Here is a 20,640-nt window from a genome sequence, read left to right as displayed (position 1 = left end):
TTTGATAAAATCAAGATTTTCTAGTGACATGCTCGTAGGCGGTGCAAAACTTTGAATGGTTTGAATCCGAACTTGAACTCAAACCGCAAAACAAGGTAAACCTGTGAAACCCGAATGGCCTGAACTCTGAAACCCGAATTTTTTGAGGATATATGGGTTCATGTTATGTTTGATTTATGGCCATCCGACTGGTCCAAAAACCTAAAATATATATACGTATATTTTTTAAATATTGTATAAATATATTTATTTATCTAATTATCTTTTTAAAAACCTAAATCCTAGTCGGTCATATTCTTTTCTAATATTTAAACCTATTATCGATTTCATCAATTCTCTCAAGCGATTGAATATATATATATATATATATATATATATATATATATATATATATATATATAGGGGAGCGATCAAATGCAAATCATTCAATTTGTAAAAACCGTGCAAACCGCATTCAACCAATCATAATTGTTCATTTTGTTCATTTTTTTGTAATTATGAGAGGTTGATTAATCATTTTTATTGTGGAGGGTGTTAATCATATATATTATCATCTTCATTATTTTAATTTTAGAGAAATACATGAAACAGTTTCATTAATGTTAGAGAAATACATGAAACAGTTTCATTAAGTATTATATGAAACAATTTCACAACCATATATGAAACAACTTCATCAAAAAAAAGTATTATATGAAACAATTTCACAAGATTAAACAATTTCATGAAAAAATTTCATAAGATTAAACAATGAAATCGACAGATGAAGGTGGTTTGCACGGTTTACACAAATGAGGGCGGTTTTCATATGATCACTCCTCTCTCTCTCTCTCTCTCTCTCTCTATATATATATATATATATAGTTTTTTGCATTATCACTGTACTCGAACCTGACCAATATCAAGTAGAAACCAGACCACCCCGAACCCAAAACAATCCAAAATACAAGACCCAAAATTCGGGGCTTGGTTTCCCTATACAAAATCCAATTTGATTTTGGTTTGTCCACCCGAATACACCCGCTCCACCTGATGTACACCTCTAACATGCTTGATCATTCTCAATGTATTTTCTTCTTTTCAAAACGACTTTTATTTTGTTTCTTTTTTCATATATCTTATACGTATTTTAACAAAGTCGTTTCTGAAGCAAATTCAAGACCTAATTTTTTTTTTAAATATTTAACATTTTTGGGCAAAAAAGTTGAGTATTGACAATTCCAACCGTTTTCACACGACACTCAACCCTCTAAGGAATTCATATAAAGGGGTTCAGACTCGAACCTGACACCAACGACTTCTCAAGCAAACATCTCCTCATCCTTTGAGGCAACCGAGCTACGCTAATGTTTAACATTCTTTTTCTTAGGTTTTATGTAAAGGCAAAATTGTATCATAATTGAACAATTTTTTATCGTTGTTATTATTTTATGAAATCAACTTTCAAAATATTCAATTTATCTTGATAACCAATTTTCACAACTTTTTATTTTGGGGAATGGAAATGATAGCAATTTAAAAAAAATCGTTTTAAAAAACTAAAATAGAATCAACCTTGTTTTTGTTTTTATTTGAAATAATATTAATTCAAAGGCAAATTGCATGAAAAAATAACCTACCTTAACTTGATTCCTGTTTTGGGTAACGTACTTTCAAAACTTTCATTTGGGTACTTAAGATGTAAAGTATTAAACATTTAAATACCCGGATAACAGGTTGAAGTATTAATCAGTAACCATGCAGATGTGACGAGTGATGTGGTATCCGGTTAATGCTTCAGTAAATAATATTGAGTTGGATATCACACCACTCACCACATCAGCATGGTAACCGGTTAATGTTTCGACTGGTTATCCAGGTATTTAAATGTTTATGATTAACATCTTAAATATCAAAATGAAAGTTTTGAAAATACCTTACCTAAAATAGTAATCAAGTGAAAAAAAAAAATTAGATTTGAAACTTGACCCGTTGGACCATCTTTTGATGTTGAAAACTAGTTAGACCACTTTGTAAGGCAAGATGAGTTGCTACATCCCACACAAACGCACATGCACATGCCCATCATCATTCATCAACAATTTTAACTCATTTATTTTATAAATATTTCCAATATATTTTATTTCACGAGCAACCTTTAAAAAAATTCGCTTTATTTAAATACTTGGTATTTTAATATATTAATTATTTAAAAATTAATAAACAAAAACGTGTTGACGAGCGAACTTCGTACAACCCGTCTAACTCATACCAAAAGTTATCTGTTTTAATATGTTACTCAACATCTTGACCAGTCTACTTTTCCACCTCCACGTCGATCTTTTTATGGACGGTTTTACAAGTACAATAGTTTATAAACCATTATTAGAATCGTCTCAATATTTTTGAGGCTCTGTTACATCCATATTAAAACTATAAATCGTTTGAAATGAGTTATAAACAAAATAAACTGTAAAACTCCATATTATATTAAAAATCTTATAAATTAAAATAACAAAACTGTTTAAAATGACTAGAAGGGTACTCGCGTAATGCAGCGAGATACATTTTGATTTTAATATTTCATTTTATTCCTTATGTCAATCGATGTTATAATATAGTCTTATGTGATTTTGAAAAAACGATGATGTTTTTATTTTTGAATAAAATATAAATTAAAATATATCAATATTATTATCAAATTAACTATTTAAAATTCATCATTTTTTGTGTAATTTTTTAATTATAATTTAATTACGTTCAATAACGAAGTAATTTATATTTGGTTTAATAATATGATTTTCTTATAAAGATAATACTTAATTATTTTATTAGAACTCGATAATTATCCTAATTATATTTTAGATCTTTTATATTTTAAAATGAGATGTTTATCCTCTATTTGATTATGTTTATCCGCAGCTAGTTACATGAATTCAAACATGGAGTTTTAATAAGTTGTATTTATGCATAATTTACTTGTAATCTTGAATTTTAAGTAATATGCATCAATATACAGTACTTCATGCATAAAAGATGGTTTTTAAGAGTTTTTGTCAAATGCTTTATAATATAGTATAGATTAAGTGAGAAGAATATCAAATAGTCATTTTTGTTTTTGATCAACACACATTTGAAATTAAATAGCCACTTTTGATTTTGAAAGAAATTAGATAGATTTTCATTGACGGGCCCACGTCCAAGTGAAAATTTAGGGCTCTGTTCAAAAACCAAGATTTAATATGCTAATAGACTCTCTGACCGTTGTTTATATATAACCCAACCCAAACCAAGCGTAATATATTTCACTCGGAAATTATCTTCAAAAGATGTTATATGTGTACAGATATTTTCTACCCCAAAAAATAAACGCACACAGATATTATAATTGTTTTAATAAAGGGATAAAAAGGCACAACCACCCTTTTTGTACGGAGCATGGAAACATTCAAATGGTTATCTCCACCCTCTAAGCAACCATTCTTTACTTCATCTCATAACTTTGTAACCTTGCATTCATACTAGATCTCGAAAAGTATAACCGAAGGAATACAAGAGATGTCATATGGAAACGTAAGTAAACAGTTGCTAACGACAAATAACTGACCCGAACCTAAACTATAGAAATTGCAGTCTTGTACCCGAACTTGAATTAACCATTGGCTGTGCTGTAGAAGTTGAAATACCTTATGTGATTGGATCTGAGGTGGAACATTTGACACGAATGGGACCATTTCGAGATATATAAGTTTTGAAGTTCCGTCACTAAATGACGTGACTGAGTCATCAAGACCGACTCCTGGCTAATTAACAAATCTTTAAACGTCTTTCTAACTCTGTACATTTAAAAATCCGCTTATACCAATAAAGAAGATCCAAATGTGAGATCTGGTGTGTTGGTGTATCCCTAGGGCTTTATGCGTGTGGATGTTCGGACCCACGAATCTTGAATTAATTTCGAATGGAATAAAAATAAACAAGAATAGTTATTGTACGTGTGTATGTATGTATATATATGTATATGTACGTGTGTGTTTTATTAGCACATTTATGTTATCGTTAATCAAATAAATTTATAATAGTTATTTGTAAATTTTTAAAACTAATATTTGCTTCTGAAAAACGTAAATGTTTATCATATACTATTTTCTATTTTAAAAATATAAGCTTAATAAAAAAGTAATTTGCCAATTAATTAACCAAAATGTCAACTATTACAACATGTCATTTTATCAATTGATTTTGAGGAGAAACTAACATTAATATATCGATATGTTGTACATTATTGGAGAAACTAGGGTGGTGTCTGATTGGTTTGAGCTTGACTCCAAAGATCAAAAGTACTATGAGGTCTTAGATTCAAATCCAAGTAGGAATAAAAATCCCCTTGTGACCACAAAAGTTTAAATGCGGGGACTCCGAGCTATCTACAAAGCAGGTGGTCGCTTTGGGATTAGTCGGTTCGCATAGAGGGTTGGATATTCAGGCTAATCAAAAAAAAAATTGTTGAGGAGGTGTTCTTTAAGGTGGATTAAAAGCCTGTAAAGTCGCACGATATGTTTTTAGCCAAATTGCAACATTTCGAGGGATTTTTTAACCTTTTTGGTAGATTTCGAGGGATGTTTAAGTTTTTTGGTAGATTTCAAGGATTTTTTTTCAATTTTTTTGGTTGATTTCGAGGTACGTTTTCCAGTTTTTTGGCTGATGTTGGTTATAATTTCTAATAACCCGGAGTATCCTCAAAGTTTAGCGGGTGCATCTTTCATACCTTTAAAAAATTTCTACTTGAGAAAATAAGTTAAAACAACATACATAGGTCCCGCCCCCTCTGATGTTGTTACTTCAACGAAGTTGATAGAAAACGTGATCATTTAGTTGGAATCAAGCTCCTTGTTTGGAATGAGCGAGTGGGTTTTTGTATTTCAATATCTGTAGGTCTTCAATGAGCGTTTCAAGTGCCTTTGCACTTTTTAGAAGTCGATAGAGACCTAACTGTATGGACTTCATTGGTGTGACAACTTTTATGTATTAATGACAATAATTTTAACAAATGCAGTCTCTTGAAAAACAAACTATTACATTCAACTTTAGAAACATAGATTAACCTAATCATTATGTTGCATACTCATTAATCACTAATGATTTGAATCCGTAACTATTGGATTTAGGGTCATATGTAAGGATTTAAGGTTATTTCTTCGAATTGGTCTTCATTTCTAAGTTTAAGTATTAAAAAACGTGACGCCTGAAATAGATATTGGAATGAAAACTTTGTTTCTGCTTCATGTCGAAAAACCATAGATCTGCTATTGAGTGACTTTGCCTAAATACAAGATAGATCCCGGGTTCAATTCTACCCCTGTCTAGCCACAATCACTGAGTAAATCAAAAATGCTCCCTCACATTGATGTCATTGGAGGTGTGCTACATGTGGCGCCGATTAGAATTGTCGGTAATCAACTTTTTGCCTAAACATCGAATCAAAATATCTTTTTGACTTACCTAAACTAGATTTTATATGATTCACTTATTGACAGTAGTAGCATGGTCATGGTTGGGACAAAGGGTAGACTGTGTCGGTTAAATTGAATACAAAGATATGAAATTCAATATTTCATTTATACCAAAAAATGATAAATTCATTAATTTATGAAATTTAATAAAATTCAAATAATTCCTAGATTTTTTGTACATAAAATTAAAATTTAATCAAAGAAATAATCCATTCTAATAATTTGAACCAAACACGTCGATGGAAAGAATGTACCGTTGGAAACCAGGTGGAGAGGGAGGCGTATTGCTCGTCCTACCAATTAATGCATCAGACGAAGACAATTAATGCATCAGATGAACCCAATTAATGCATTAGAAAAAAAAGTATTAAATATTACGAGGGTGTTTCGGATTGCTTATAAAAAACAACTTATTGACTTATTTTGGTGTGACATCGGTAATAAGCATTTTTGAGTGTTTGAAAATAACTTAACGACGTGTTTGATACTAATATTGATATATTTATTTTCAAAATTTTATGATATCTTTAAATTTATATTTTTTTCAAAAATAAAAACATTCTTTATTTCTCAAAATCACATAAATCGTATTATAACATCTATAGGAACGGAATAAAATAAAATATTAAAATCAAAATATATCTCGCTACTACATTATACGAGTACCATTCTAGTTAATTTTAAACCATTAACACGCGACTCAAAACAACGACTACTTCAAAAGTTGAATCTCAATATTAAAAATTAAAATAAAATAAAAATAATGAAAAATTTAAGGGTTTTAAGGAAACCCAACTGGCTATACGAATTTTTAAATAATTTCCACGTGGGCATTGCCTGTAAACCCACATGAACACTCGACATGTAACCTATATAAATACCTTCATGTTTACCATCACCATGCATACTCATCATAACATACGATACACACATATACATACATACATATATACAATCGTCATCACCACTTTGCAACAACGAAATGAAGAGACAAGGGTGTGTGTTTCTATTCTTCGTACTTATTTTTGCGTTCATTGGTGTCGAGGTGACGGCAACAGGGTTGCCGCCTGAGTCGGCACCACTGATCCGCCAATACTACAAGGTGCACAACACATGTGCTAATGTCGAACGTTTTGTTCGGTTCCAAGTGAAGAGTTTTTGGGACAAGGACCGGACCATAACTCCGAAGCTCGTTAAGTTGTTATACGCCGATTGCATGGTCAATGTACGTTTTTTCTATATATGTATATATATTGTAATTATTGTATTCATTCGAATACAATAATAGTAACTAGATGGTTATATAATCTAAACGGATAGCGTATGTGCGAAACCACAGGGATGCGATGCATCGATTCTGTTAAATGGCAATAACACGGAGAAAGCGTCACCAAAGAACCGAGGACTCGCAGGATTCGCTTTTATCGACATAGTGAAGAGAGTTGTCGAATCAAGGTGCCCCGGAGCAGTCTCTTGTGCTGATATTCTCAACATTGCCGTTAGAGATGCAATTTACTTCGTAAGACTTCGTATCTGTTCCCACCTTTTTTTGAAGTATATAATGTTTATATACGACAAATGATCATGTAACACTCCTCACATTTGGTGTGGTTTGAACTCTGACTTGGGCTCCACTAGGTGTGATGCTATAGACATTTTACATAAAGCTTGCAAAGGCTCAATCTCACCTGTTTTCGATGTGAAATTTACAGTCCGGAGGTCCATCGTACCCGGTTTTCTTGGGAAGGAGAGACGGGCTGAAATCGGAGGCTTCGTGGGTCGACCTCCCCTCACCGTCCATCTCGTGGGAATCCGCTCTCGCTTATTTCACTTCTAAAGGTCTAAACGTGCAAGACATGGTTACGCTGCTCGGTAAGATGCGAATTCACCATTTAACCAACAAACCTAGGGGTGAGCATAGGCGGGTACCCGCTCTATTTGACAGGAACGGAACCGAAACCGACGGTTCTTGAGATATTGGAACCGGAACCGGTTAGAGCGGTTCTTGGATTTTTGGAACCGGAACCGCCGTGAACCGGTTCCGGTTCCGGGTACCCGCTTCCTAAAATATTAAAATTTTGTTATTTAGAAATAAAAAATAAAACATTACCAAAACACTAAATAAATAAACAAGAATACAAATTTTACGGAATAATGGTTACAAATATTATTTAATGATTACAAACCATAATAGACTAACAGTAAATATTGAAAATTTAACGATTACATATTATAATTGTATATGGTTAAAGTTGAACGATTGCATACTACGAATCCAATTAAACACACAATTTGAAAAAATACAAATCATTGTATCTCAAATTATGAATCTAGAGTTCTAAGTTGTTGGCCTAATTTAAATTTAGTATTAAATAAATTAATTAATTTTTTTAATTGAAAAATACCGGGTACCCGCTGGTTCAGGGTACCTGCCGGCTCCAGGTACCCGGTCCCGGAACCGGTCTCGACGGGTAACGGTTCCGAAAAATTGAGAACTGGAACCGGAACCATTCTCAATCGGTTTTGTATTTTAGGAACCGGAAGTTTCGATTCCGCAAATGGTTACCTGGTTCCATTGCTCACCCCAAAACAAACCGATCATTTTTTATCAAAATCAATGGTCATTTCTGACCTTTTTTGTCGTGTTTTCGGGTGGTTTTAGGAGGACATATGATGGGGAGAACTCGTTGCAGTAACGTCCATGACCGACTGTACAATTTCAAGAACACCGGGAAACCGGACCCGAGCATGGAATCAACAACATTGAGTTACTTGCAACAGCAATGTCCGAAGAAGGTGAGGTTGGGACAGCCCAACCCTCTTATAAACCTGAACCCGGAAAACCCGACACACAACTTTACAAATTCCTACTACAAAAGAGTGTTGGCGAACAAAGCGGTTCTAGGGGTCGACCAACAACTCCGCTACGGTGGTGACACCTATGAACTAACCGATCAATTCGCCGATAGCCTCGGAGACTTGAAGGGTGAATTCGCTTTCTCGATGAGCAGGATGGGAGGGCTCAAGGTTCTCACCGGAACCAAAGGCCAGATAAGAAGGGATTGCCGCGTCGTTAACAAATAGATCTACTTTTTCGTGTCAACAACGACATTATATATATATATATATATATATATATAGATAAAAGTGAGATCGATGATGATCATTTTGTATAATTCATACGCAAACTCCATGTTCTTGTATGAAGTTTGCTTTGAATCTTTGCATTATATGTATTACTAATTACTTTGAAACACATGTGATATCGATATCTTACATTGGGGTGAAAGATCTATAACTTTAAACATACAAAAACACTAACCAAATTTTAAGGTTTATGAGACGGCAAGGACCGAGATTCTTGCCTGGTAAGTGAGGGCGACGACTTTACCGAGTGAATTGTTGTATACGATGTTGTAGTAGTGGACTAGAATCTAAGCCGGTAAGTAAGTGATAGTGTAAAATTTTATCTGTAAGTGCTTACAAGGTAAGTATTTGGTAAACGAACCCCTAAATATGAAAAAATGGACTAAAATATGCATGTAAGCCTGGAGTTGAGAGCAATGATGGAATATTTTCATGTGAATATTGAAAAAAGCAAATACGGTCAGGTTCAAACAAGAAGGCAGTCAATTTACAACAAGGTGAAAAGTTTCAAGATCATACATAATTAAATGTGATAAGAACGTTTATTCATATATAAGTAATCACATGTGTTGACCGGGATATGGTGGACGAGTATCTCCGCGACTTTTGATCACGTTCACCAAGTCGCTCGCGCCCCTTTTGGACGTGTTTAATCATATATGATTAAACATTCGTATCACATTTAATCATGTGTGATCTTGAAACTTCTCGCCTTCTCGCATGATCCTCATCACCAAACCAAACCAGTATATCTTATAGGCAAATAAGGATGGAACATTTTGATGTTAATCTGACCCATTACCTGTTATAATAAAAAAAAATCCGATCCCAACAAGAATTTCGAACCTTTCATGAGAATCAGAGGAGGATAAACATCTTCATTCTGGCAAAATCTTCAGCAGGCCTGAATAGTTCATGATACTTGTAAAGCATATCAGTTAAGATTCTTGGTCCTTGTCATATTCATCCGGTAAATAATCTCACTTCATAGGCGATTACCCGGTTGGTAAGTGTAACGGACCCTAAGCCAACTACATATTGATGAGCCTCGTAGGTGTTGCATAGAAGAGTTGTTACCTGGGTGGGTGGTTCACAGCATAGAGTTATTCAAGGTGGAGGGTGTCAGAATCTGAGATTAAGCCACAAATATTAGATTCTGGAGTTAGGCTACGAATGTGCAGAGTCAAATATGGAGCCAAAAACTTACAAATTGTTGAGTATGTTTGAGCTATTGGGATCGGTGGCCGGTTGTAACCGGTTAAAGACCCGGTTGTTTACCCCTTTTTAATCTCTAGATGGGTTTGTAGGCCAATGTTACAAACTCAAAGACACATCAGATGGTAGTTATTCAAGTATCTTGAAATGTTATAAAACCAAACACCAAGGTGGCATTTGTTTTTCTAAGAGATGTTCAGGTTTGATTTCATTTTTAATTTATAAGAAGTAGTCCTAAAGTCTGAAATATGGATCAACAAAATTATTTGTTTTTATTTCTAAAGTTTGAACTCTGAATCAGTCAAACTATTGTAAAACATAAAAGATAAATAGTTTTTTTTTACAAAAAGTATAAAAGATGAACGGTTTTTACTAACAAATCTCTTCTGGCCCCTCAAAATATGAACCATGTGATAGAGGGCATATTAGGATTAAGAAGTATTAAGCGATACATTTACCACTTAAAATTTCAGAGGACACGAATCAGAGTTTAGAGGTATTAAGAGATAATTTTGAAAAAACAAACATACCCCATATAACCGGTACAAATGAAATTCAATCCAGCAGATAAATTATTAAGATTCAGCAACAAAACAAACAAACAAACCTAATAAGGTAGGGTTTGGTGTGATTCAACAATCAAACAAACCCAATAAATCACAGACAACATTAGGAATTGACAAGATTCAACAACAAAAAGAATCAATCAAACCCAATAAATCATAGACAATGTTTGGGGTTTGATAGGATTTCAACAACAAAACAAAACAAACCTAGTAAATCCCGGATAGAGGCAGGGTCAATGAAGATTTAGCACTAAAACAAGCTCTATAAATCAGCATCTGGTAAGCTTCAGCAACAAAAAGAACCAAGTAATCTCACATGGAGGTGTATGTTTTGGTGAGATTAAGCAACAGATCCAATAACATCCGATTCCAACGACGACTTCTTTCACCCTTTCATGAGAAAAAGTATGAACCCTGAGGAGAATAAACATCTTCGTTCTAGTATAATCTCCGGCAGCCCTGAAAAATTCATGATAGTTGATAGAGTTTGATTCAACAAAGTAGGAGATTCGAGGTTGGTCTCGAGAGGATATGCTAAAAAATCGAAGAGAATGAACTCAGAAAGAATGCATGAAATGGATAAACAAAGAGAATGAATTCAGAAAAACCGATTAGGTTAACGCCAATGGATTGATCACGCAAGCAACTTCTTCAAAAACACTACGAACATACACACGAACTTTAACACTAGCATTTAAAATTTTGCATTTGGGCCAACGGTTTTTGCAAAACTATGTGTCATTGTTGTGAGTTTGTGTACATTAATGCAATAGTCATTAACATGTGGATATATGAAACCCAAACCAATCAAACGAACACAATAAATACCACATGTAGTAGGATCTGGGGAGGGTAAGATTTACGCAAACCTTACCTCTACCCTGAGGGGCAGAGAGGTTGTTTTCATTAAGACCCCAACATGTAAAAAGGTCGTTAGAAAATGATTTTGTGAAAGAAAAGTTGTCCCAAAAGTTCGATTACAGTATGAAGAACGGAAAAGGATACGAAGTAAAAGGTAAGAAACGGGGTTTAGCAGAGACCCCAGAAGCGTTGAAGAAAATGTAACTGGAACAAATAATAAAGCACTTAAACTTTAAAGAACAATAAAGGTACACAATCACTAAGTTAACTATAGTTTTCTGACCATTCTAGGTGTCGTACAGAAGAACGGTTACCTGGGTGGGGGTGGTTCACGGCATAGAGTTGATATTCGAGGTGGAGGGTGTAGGAATCTGACATTAAGCAAGTTAAAAGGCCACAAGTATTAGTTTTTGAGTGTGACTACGAATGTGCAGAATCAAAAATGGAACCAGAAACTTACAATTGGGGAGGAAGAAGAAGATGGTTGTGACGCCAGAGGAATATTGATACTGGTCAGATCTGGAAACATTACGATGTTACAAGACATAAATTTTATATGATCATCAACGAATCTTTTTGACGTCAAATGCTCGTTGAATAGATGCTCAATCTGTGCTTCTGATTCTTCAATCTGGCGAGAGTAGCGTGCTTCAATCTCGGCCATCTGTCGCTTAGGAAACTTTTGCAACAATGATCTGATCAGATCTTTCTTTGAAAAGATGGTTAAAACTTCATCTTTTTCTTGGTTGACCAGAGCCTGCATCTCTCCCGCACAGGCCTCAATCCGTGCCCGTGCCTCTCGTTCAAGCTGCACCTTTCTTTGGTTAACCGGCATTTGCATTTCTGCATATTTCTTCATTTGCTTGTTCAGCACCTCTAGTTCTTCCATAAGGTTACCAAAGGCTGCACTGACCCTTTCCTTTGTCCCAACCCCAATATGACTCGTTACCACCTCTAGCGATGCTTGCAATTCCGTTATGTGACTCTCAAAATCTTCCACCTGTTTGGCCTTCCTTTTTTCCCAGGCCACTTTCTGCCTCATTGCTCTCGTAAGTGGTGCCTACAAAGTATACAAGAATATCACTTGCTCCATCCGAAATCTATTGCCATCCTTTGTCACAAGACTATCTCCAATCAAATACCCTTCTTCTAGAATCAAAAATGTTTCAAGAGCTACTACTATATATTGAAGGTTACATATAGTATAGACTATAGAGGTTTGATTAATTGTGGTAGCAAGCAAGTGGAAATGGAATATAGAAAGAACAAATGAGCATTTGCATAAAATATAGAAGGCAATCGTCGTATTTGTAAATTTAATATCGAAGTGTCGTGTTGTGAAGGGGTCAAATAAGGGGGAGAAAAATGGTTCCAATTTACTATTAGACATAAATTTTACCCCCTTTGGGTTTTTATATATCATTATATTCTTTCCTAGAGCCAAACAATAAGATCTACAGAATTCCTAGAATTAAGAATATAGCATCCAGACGAAAGTACCTCAGGTAATTCCATGATGAACGTGGCGCTTGGAGAGTTCTCAAGCAAGAAGTTTCTAGCTTCAGTGCACATTTTTATTTTGTGGGCATCCTTCCTCATGCTGGTGTCTACGTTTACACAAATTAAATTGCTAAAAGGTGAAGGATGGTGCGATATTAACTCTGGATATGAGGAAATACACTGCACAGAGATGGGAGAAATAAATATGTCAAAGATGCATATGAATATATAGTATTCTACACTGTTGTACTATGATTAATGTCTAGTTGGGAACAACATGCCATGTGTATCAAAAAGCAAGATTTGCATATCTTTCTCTAGAAGGAAATTGAATAATAAGCCATGTATCTATCTAATAATTGGTTTCTTTTCATTTTTGTATTCATCCTTTCAGGATGCACACAATTTCCTTAGTTGAAATCTGGATGACCAAAATTTCCCCACTACATGTTATAAATGACATATATGATATAAACATACCTCCACAACGTCAGCATTAAGGGTCAGAAATCTGGCACTATGAACCCCATGAAGCATGTTAATTGTCTTGCGAGCAACTTCCTCCTTATATGGCCTACGTGAACGATAAATAGACAGATGGATAGACACTTTGTTAAGAGAATCAAAACCATATTCTTTCAACTGCACAGGAGAAGAACCACTGTATGTCAAAGATGAAAGTCCTGTTGGGGCATTCAGCTTCTTGATTGAGCAATTGGTTGCAGTGAGATTCTCAAGTTCAGGTGCAGTCACATTGATGTGGTTGAAATTGCTATTAGTGAGCGTGAGATTAGAAAGTTTAGGGGTAATGATGTCAAAAACCGCAACACGGTCAGCATCAAAAAGGTGTAACTTGAGGTTCTTCAAGTTCACACACTTGGAGAAAAGATCAACAGACATTTCAGTCATATCGCCACTGAATACGACTTCCTGGATATGCAAGGTTGTTAATGCTGGAAAATCCCAAGGTGTTTTGGGTAAAAGATAAGGTGAAAGATAAGTGCTCTTCAAGGTGAAACGTTGAAGAGACTGAGAGCTAAAAAGGCAAGGAGGAAATGCATGGTGTCTTTTGGGAGAAATAACCACATTTAATTCTTGAACATTGTGAGCAAATGCATAATCGGCAATCTTTCCCACAAAAAACTGACTTGCTGCTCCATGGAAAGTTAGGTTTAGTGAAGTCACGTCTATTTGATGGTTGCGATTAGACAAAACATGGGTGACGAATTTTGAAAACTTAGGTAAAGAACTAAAATCACCACTAGCAAAGTTGAGACAAGGCACGGATGTCCAGAGACGCTTCCATCTCGAAGACAGCAAACACGTTTGAACAGCAGATTTAGTGTCAATACACGATAGGATTTGGTGAATAAGCTCATTTGGCAAGCTGCTCAATCTATCTTCGTTCATCACGGGTCTAACATTCTCATGATCGAAGTCCATATTTTCTGCTATAATACTTCAAAGCTGTCAAGTGAAAAGAAAAGAAATAAGTTATCCAGCCTTTCTTGTGATTCCAATGTAGTAAAGTTTTAAGGTTGTTTGCTAACTTGGTAAATCTTTTATCAAACTGATAGGTGCACAATTGTGTTCTGACCTAAATGGATCTTATAAAGAGACCACGCTTTCTTCTCTGTTCCACTAATTAAAAATAAGAATCCAAAGGTGACACAAATCTACATCTTATCCTGATTTTTTTTTATTAAACTGGATATCCAACCCGCTATGCGAACCGACTAATCTCAGGACGACCACCTGCTTTGCGGGTAGCCTGGAGTCACCGCATTTGAACATCCATAGCCACAAGGTGATTTTTATTCCTACTTTGATTTGAACCTGGGACCTCCAGGTACTTTTGATCTTTGGAGACCAAGCTTAAACCAATCCGATTTTTCTTTTTCTATTAAACTGGAATCATTTAAGCACTAATCATACAGTGAATAAATGCCCAAATAACTATGAAGTTTAACACCATAAGAACACCGGTTAAATGCACATGATAACCATTTTTAGCAATGTACTTCCTATCATCCAATTTAGCAACACCCTGTATTATTTGAAAAATAAAATTTAAAGTATGCCATTATTTTGTGTAAAATGATGAAAGTACATTGCCTGCAATGGACGGAAATTCGAAAATTAAAGCATGTCGGCACTCTGGGTAAAAAATTATACATTGCCAGTAATAGGAATTTGCCTATTATACGGAGTTCTTGTGAGCATTTAACCGTAAGAGCAAAAGCAAAAATTATATTTCATAATAACAAACCTAGATAAAAGAGTGAGCTATGAATAATGATGGGAATCTTGATTCGCTCAACCAAAAACTCCCTGATTCTGATTTAATAGCTAATAGTACGATTGGCAATTAACGGTAGTGTATATATATATATATATATATATAGAGAGAGAGAGAGAGAGAGAGAGAGATCAATACAAGATAATAACAATAATGTCAAATGGGTTTCTTGACGCAACTTCAAAACTTGATAAGAACTGTTTTGATTACAGCTACAGTGATGATTACATCAAACAATCAACAAATATTCCATAAAAGTAACACTTAGAATCTAAAAAACTGAAACATCCAGGTCAAGCAAATAATTTGAACAGCAGATGGTAGAGCCTTTTAAAATCAAACTGGTCTCTTCCCGTGAACAGACGTAACTATTAATCATTTGCTAGGAATGCAGTTTCAATATAGATATCAGTGAAATTAACATGAACTCGCTAATTGAATAAACAAGATGAAACTGCTTCTCCTGAGTCCTGATTTTGCATATCTAACATTCTCTTAATCGATCAAGCTCCAATCAATTGATACACAGCGATTCATAGTCAATTAGAAAGTACTAAATCATCCAAATTGCAAAGTTGACGAATAGTAGAAATTTGATAAAATTTTATGCGTGGATGATGGAAAACTAGATATACCTTTGAATCTGTGAAGAAAGTATGCGGCCGATGCAATTTGGTTGATTCGATGATCGATCGTCTCTGAACCCTAACACCAAATCCCACGTCTGCTTTATATGCTCGTGCTGGGTAGGGATGAACTGAGAAAAGGGGTTGCTCCGGGGGTTATATAGAGACTAAATTATGGATTTAGTCCCCTTTCGTCCTTTTAAAATTCACTTATTACATGATGTGTCCTAATGTATGCAATTTATTTAAATTTGGTCCCTTTCTCTAACGTCCATTTAATATCTCCGTTAAATACGGAATCATTTCTTATCATTTTAACATCTTTTTGTTTTCTTATCCTTCAATCTTCTTCTTCAACTTAATCAAATAAAATCTATTAAATTAAAAAATGTTACAGATTCAAACTTAGGAAAAATCAAAGAGTAGTTCATGCCTTGAACCTAAGTATGAAACTTATGAAAATGTTACAGGGTAAATTATCGAATCGAGGTCTGAAACTCACCCCACCTCGAACCCAGACCTGAAACAACACCCACCCCAAACCTGTATTTAAACAAGCGTGATATTGCTTTGTAAAATTGAACCAGAGTGATTTCGCTTCATGAAATTGAATCCGGACCCTAGGCATGGCAAAAAATCAAGGTGAACTCAGTATATCATTGGGTTTAACCGAGATGTTATAGATTGCGTACATAAAGACTTATCTTGTAATAAATAAAGATTAAGGATCAAACTATAAGCACAACTGATTTCACATTAAAAATTCAAACCGTTGAAAACTGAATGTGATATACTCCGATTCTCATACCAAACTAGCATCCAAAACATAAAGTCTACATGTGTTTTGTAACTTAAAAGACTATCCACTTAGTTATGATGTTAGTCTAAGTACTTTCCCACCACACATTTAGAATGAAGATATAAACCAAAAAAGCACTAACAACGTGCACCCTTGTTCTTAGACGTATATTCAAGTACCCTGTGGCATGTGCTTTTCTGCTCGATCGAGGTCATGGAACGCCTTAGCCTCAATGATTATCCATTCCTTACACATGTGATCTCCGAGAATAGCAACTATGTTTAATACTTAAACCGTAACCTTTTGAATTTAATTAGTTTTCCTTTTAATGTCATTTTAAACCCACTTCTCCAATCATTTAATGGGTTTCTTGTGAATGTCTCCATGTGGCTTATCACGAGGATAAAAGCAGTAATGATTGTTGGTACCGATCATCAGTTTCATTTTGAGCCTATTTGGAGATCTCTTGTCACCAGTAGATTCAAGATACTTGACATATGTGTTGCCCTACAAATTAGTGTACATTAGTTGCTTTATCATATAGAGATCCGCTCCATAGTAAATATAGGAATATAATATATTGAACCACATTTTTTTACACTCAAGCAATTGATTTATGCGTACACGATAAATAATGACCATATTCATGATGAATATGTTAACATATGTATGCTTATATTAAGTATGGTTTCGGATTCATGATGAATCTGTTCTACTCATAAACAAAATGGTTTCGTACTTCATGGTGAATACCAAAAAACAATATACCGTCTACGTATTCATCATGAATACTACACAATGTAATGTACAATTTAATTCATATGTTGGATGAATTTGATAATATTGTTATCTTCAATGAATTTAATAAAGAGGGTAAGGATAAATCATTCAAGTTTTATCAAGGATAATTCATATAAACCAAAATAACGGACATTAAACAAAATCAGAGAAATATTTAGGATTTGATGGTTTAGAATTAAATTATCTATAATCAAGGGGGTTTCTTGTTTATCCGTTGAAAATTATACTAAATTACCCTTAAATTTTAAATTTATGCACCTAATTCCATCCGTTGGATCAAACAAAATTAATGGTTAAGATTAGTCCCTAATTCTATAAAATAGTTAGGGTTCCTAAATGAACCGCCCTCTATAGATATATATTATATTATATATTTATATTTTATATATTATATATTTCTACTGTAATATATATAATATTTTTTAAAAGTGTTGTATATCATATTCTAAACATAATATACATTCACATATTATAAATACATTATATATTACTAGAATGTTACTCGCACAATGCAGCGAGATATATCTCGATTTTAATGTTTTTTTTTTTTTTGTCTCAATAGATGTTATAATACGGATTTATGTGGTTTTGAGAAATCGATAATGTTTTTATATTTGAATAAAATATAGATTTGAAGATATCATAGAAAATTGAAAATAAAAATATTAATATTAGTAGCAAACTAACTATTTAAAGTTTCTTCTTTTTTGTATTTCTTTAATTCAATTTTTATTTCTTGATTTAATAATATTTTTTTTATAAGTATAATAATCAAGTATTTTATTAGAGGTCAAAGATCATTCTAATTATACTTTAATTTTTTATATTTAAAATGATATATTTATTCTTTATTTGATTATGTTTATCTGCAATAAGTTACACGAATTCAAACATAAAATTTTAATAAATTGTACTTATACACAATTTACTTGTAATCTTGAATTTTAAGTAATATACATCAATAAACAGTAATTTATGTATAAAAAATGATTTTTAAGAGTTTTTGTCAAATACTGTATAATATAATATAGATTATTGTAACATTGACTTCATCTTTATATTATTATATATGTCTATTAATATCCATATCTATTTATAGTATATATTATGTTTATTAGTTTATACAGTATATAAAAATATATTTTATATTCTAGGAAAATATAATATATGTTTTTTTAAATTGTGCAGAAATTACCATAAATGAATGTAATAATATTATATAGAAATAAACATTTATAATTAAAATAGTTAATTAATTTGCATCGCTCATAACTATCACATGATTAAAAAAATTAAAAGAATTTGAAAAGCTATCTGATTATTTAATATTATTTTCTTTTATTTTGTCATATCCAAACTATCATTTTTTATACGTATGAAAAACGCGTAAATCTATTTTAATTTGGTCTTAAGAGGTTGTTTGACAGTTGCTGAATGGTTTGATACATAATGATTAAGTAGTCAGATTGATTAAGTGAGTGTTTGAGATTGCTTATAAAAACAACTTATTGACTTATTCCGGTGTGGTACCGGTAATAAACACTTTTGAGTGTTTGGATAAACAACTTATACCGGTATCAAACCGGTAATAATGAGTTTTCGAAAAAGTTAAACTCTTCTGACTTATAATAAGTTGATAAGTGCTTTTGTAGAAAAGCATAAGTTATTTCAAATAAGCAATCCCAAACACCCCCTAAGAGACTCTTATAATATAATGCAAAATGAAATATAATTATTTGATAATTATTCAGAATGAAATTAGGGTGATGAATGGTTAAGGGGGACGCAAGATACAAAATCATTCAGAGAGTTTTAGAACCATTAAAAGGTAGACTTTTTTTTTGTCAAACAAGATTCATCTCTCAATGATTCAGATGTTGCCTCTTAATAGAACTATTAAGATGTAAACAAACAACCCCTTATTCAGTCCAATTTAGTGCAATCACATCCCTTAAAAAATAAAATGAGTTTGAAGTATATAAAAAAATAAGTTGGTATCATGGTACTACCGTGATACGTTACTTCCAATACAATGTACCAACCAAGTTTGCATACTCATAACGGTACTACCAATCAACTGCAATTGGTACCAATTTAATTTGTACGATTTGGTACATATGTTGAGGTTGGGGGGGGGGGGGGAGATGGGATTGAACCCGAGACTTGTTTTATATTTGTGCAAAATCGGGTCACCCTTCATTAACTGAGTACACTCCAGAGACAGTATTTATCATTATATAACAGCCTCTAACCTCAACTGTAATCAATTAATCAGTTTTGATTGTTGCATTTGAATAATTAAAAGAACGCACATCTAAACATTAAATTTTACCCTAATTGCATGCTTCAAACAAAACTCTTAAGATTCTTTTCAAAATTATATAAGAGAAAATTACACGATGTTCAGAATTTTCTAGATGCGTTGTTGATGTCTCAGTCGATTTATACTAGTTAAAATACTACTGTTTATCTGACAAATGTTCTTTTATCAGAAAAATGTAACAGTGGATTTGACATGTAATCTCAACTTTCTAGCATGCCTTCAATTTTCATTTTTTTTACATTTCTTATTTCATACATGTCGTGATGTCGGACAAATTGTTGCATGTTGGTTGGCCCTTGTGTCGAATGGGATGGCATGGGCACCGACAACCATTTAGGGGTTGTTTATCAAATGTTTACCCAGGCAAGCACTTATCAAATCATACTACCTCACTGGATGGATATAGTGAGGACCAAAAATGTTACCCGGTAAGAGCGAGATAAAGATCAAGAGTCTACCAGGTAAGTGAGAGCAACGACTCTTACCACGGTAAGCGCTTACCGGACTCTTGCATACGATGTTGTTTTGGTGAACCAAAATCTTACCCTGTAAGTAAATAATAGTGTTTAAATTTTTTCGATAAGCACTTACCGGATAAGTGATTGATAAACGGCCCCTTAGTGTCAACTTTATAGTATTAGAGTAAGAGATAAATAGCAGTATCATTGTGGTATGTAACACTCTCATTTTCACCATGGGTTGTGTCATGTCATTCTCGTTAAATAACAATAAATAATCCCAAAATATAATGGCTCACAAAGCCCTGTTACAACGGAAGTCTTACAAAATTTAAATAAAACTAACGACTCAACATTAACCCGTCCATATCGGGTTACATTACAAACCGAGTTCAAACTTTAAACTAAACGTCCCAAATTTAACAGTAATATAATTCTCTAAACGAGAATCTTGCACTTTTCCATCCTTGAACCTCTTGCTCATGTGATGTATACTAATAATCATCTTTACAAAGCTCAGTAAGTTTATGGTTTTCATGCACAATCATACAAG

At 33.5% G+C, this 20,640-nt stretch overlaps 2 protein-coding genes across 3 annotated transcripts; one reads left to right on the top strand and one right to left on the bottom strand.

The window, feature by feature from the left end:
- Positions 1-6,474: 6,474 nt before the first annotated feature.
- On the top strand, positions 6,475-8,576 carry LOC112528717 (probable peroxidase 26). The gene is made up of 4 exons (XM_025139747.1): positions 6,475-6,717; positions 6,832-7,011; positions 7,205-7,364; positions 8,155-8,576. The coding sequence occupies exons 1-4, from the start codon at positions 6,475-6,477 to the stop codon at positions 8,574-8,576; spliced, it is 1,005 nt and encodes a 334-aa protein (XP_024995515.1).
- Positions 8,577-10,239: 1,663 nt separating this feature from the next.
- Positions 10,240-15,818, bottom strand: LOC112527198 (putative F-box/FBD/LRR-repeat protein At4g03220). Of its 2 annotated transcripts, none has more exons than XM_025137664.1 (6): positions 15,716-15,818; positions 13,262-14,248; positions 12,782-12,961; positions 11,742-12,341; positions 11,596-11,652; positions 10,240-10,879 (listed from the first exon to the last, which is right to left on the bottom strand). In XM_025137664.1, exons 2-5 carry the CDS (start codon positions 14,222-14,224, stop codon positions 11,611-11,613), a joined length of 1,785 nt encoding a protein of 594 aa, XP_024993432.1. In that variant the 5' UTR covers positions 14,225-14,248; positions 15,716-15,818; the 3' UTR covers positions 10,240-10,879; positions 11,596-11,610. The 2 variants fall into 2 exon arrangements, with proteins under 2 accessions (XP_024993432.1, XP_024993433.1); XM_025137665.1 differs by lacking the exon at positions 15,716-15,818 and having other exon boundaries at positions 13,262-13,423; positions 14,041-14,244.
- Positions 15,819-20,640: the final 4,822 nt, after the last annotated feature.

This window comes from Cynara cardunculus, assembly GCF_001531365.2.
Source record: "Cynara cardunculus var. scolymus isolate 2C chromosome LG 15, CcrdV1, whole genome shotgun sequence".
In the NCBI taxonomy this organism is placed as follows: domain Eukaryota; kingdom Viridiplantae; phylum Streptophyta; class Magnoliopsida; order Asterales; family Asteraceae; genus Cynara; species Cynara cardunculus.
The sequence above is the reverse complement of the archived record's forward strand: the minus strand, read 5'-3'. Positions and strand labels throughout refer to the sequence as shown.

Bases quoted from the DNA above. Each gene is read 5' to 3' on its own strand.
- LOC112527198 (XM_025137664.1), bottom strand. From the start codon at position 14,224: ATGGACTTCGATCATGAGAATGTTAGACCCGTGATGAACGAAGATAGA. The intron at 12,962-13,261 runs GTATGTTTATAT...ATCTCTGTGCAG, and splicing joins TTAATGCTGACGTTGTGGAG to TGTATTTCCTCATATCCAGA. The intron at 12,342-12,781 runs GTACTTTCGTCT...TATACTTTGTAG, and splicing joins TCATCATGGAATTACCTGAG to GCACCACTTACGAGAGCAAT.
- LOC112528717 (XM_025139747.1), top strand. From the start codon at position 6,475: ATGAAGAGACAAGGGTGTGTGTTTCTATTCTTCGTACTTATTTTTGCG. The intron at 7,012-7,204 runs GTAAGACTTCGT...TGAAATTTACAG, and splicing joins TTAGAGATGCAATTTACTTC to TCCGGAGGTCCATCGTACCC. The intron at 7,365-8,154 runs GTAAGATGCGAA...GGGTGGTTTTAG, and splicing joins AGACATGGTTACGCTGCTCG to GAGGACATATGATGGGGAGA.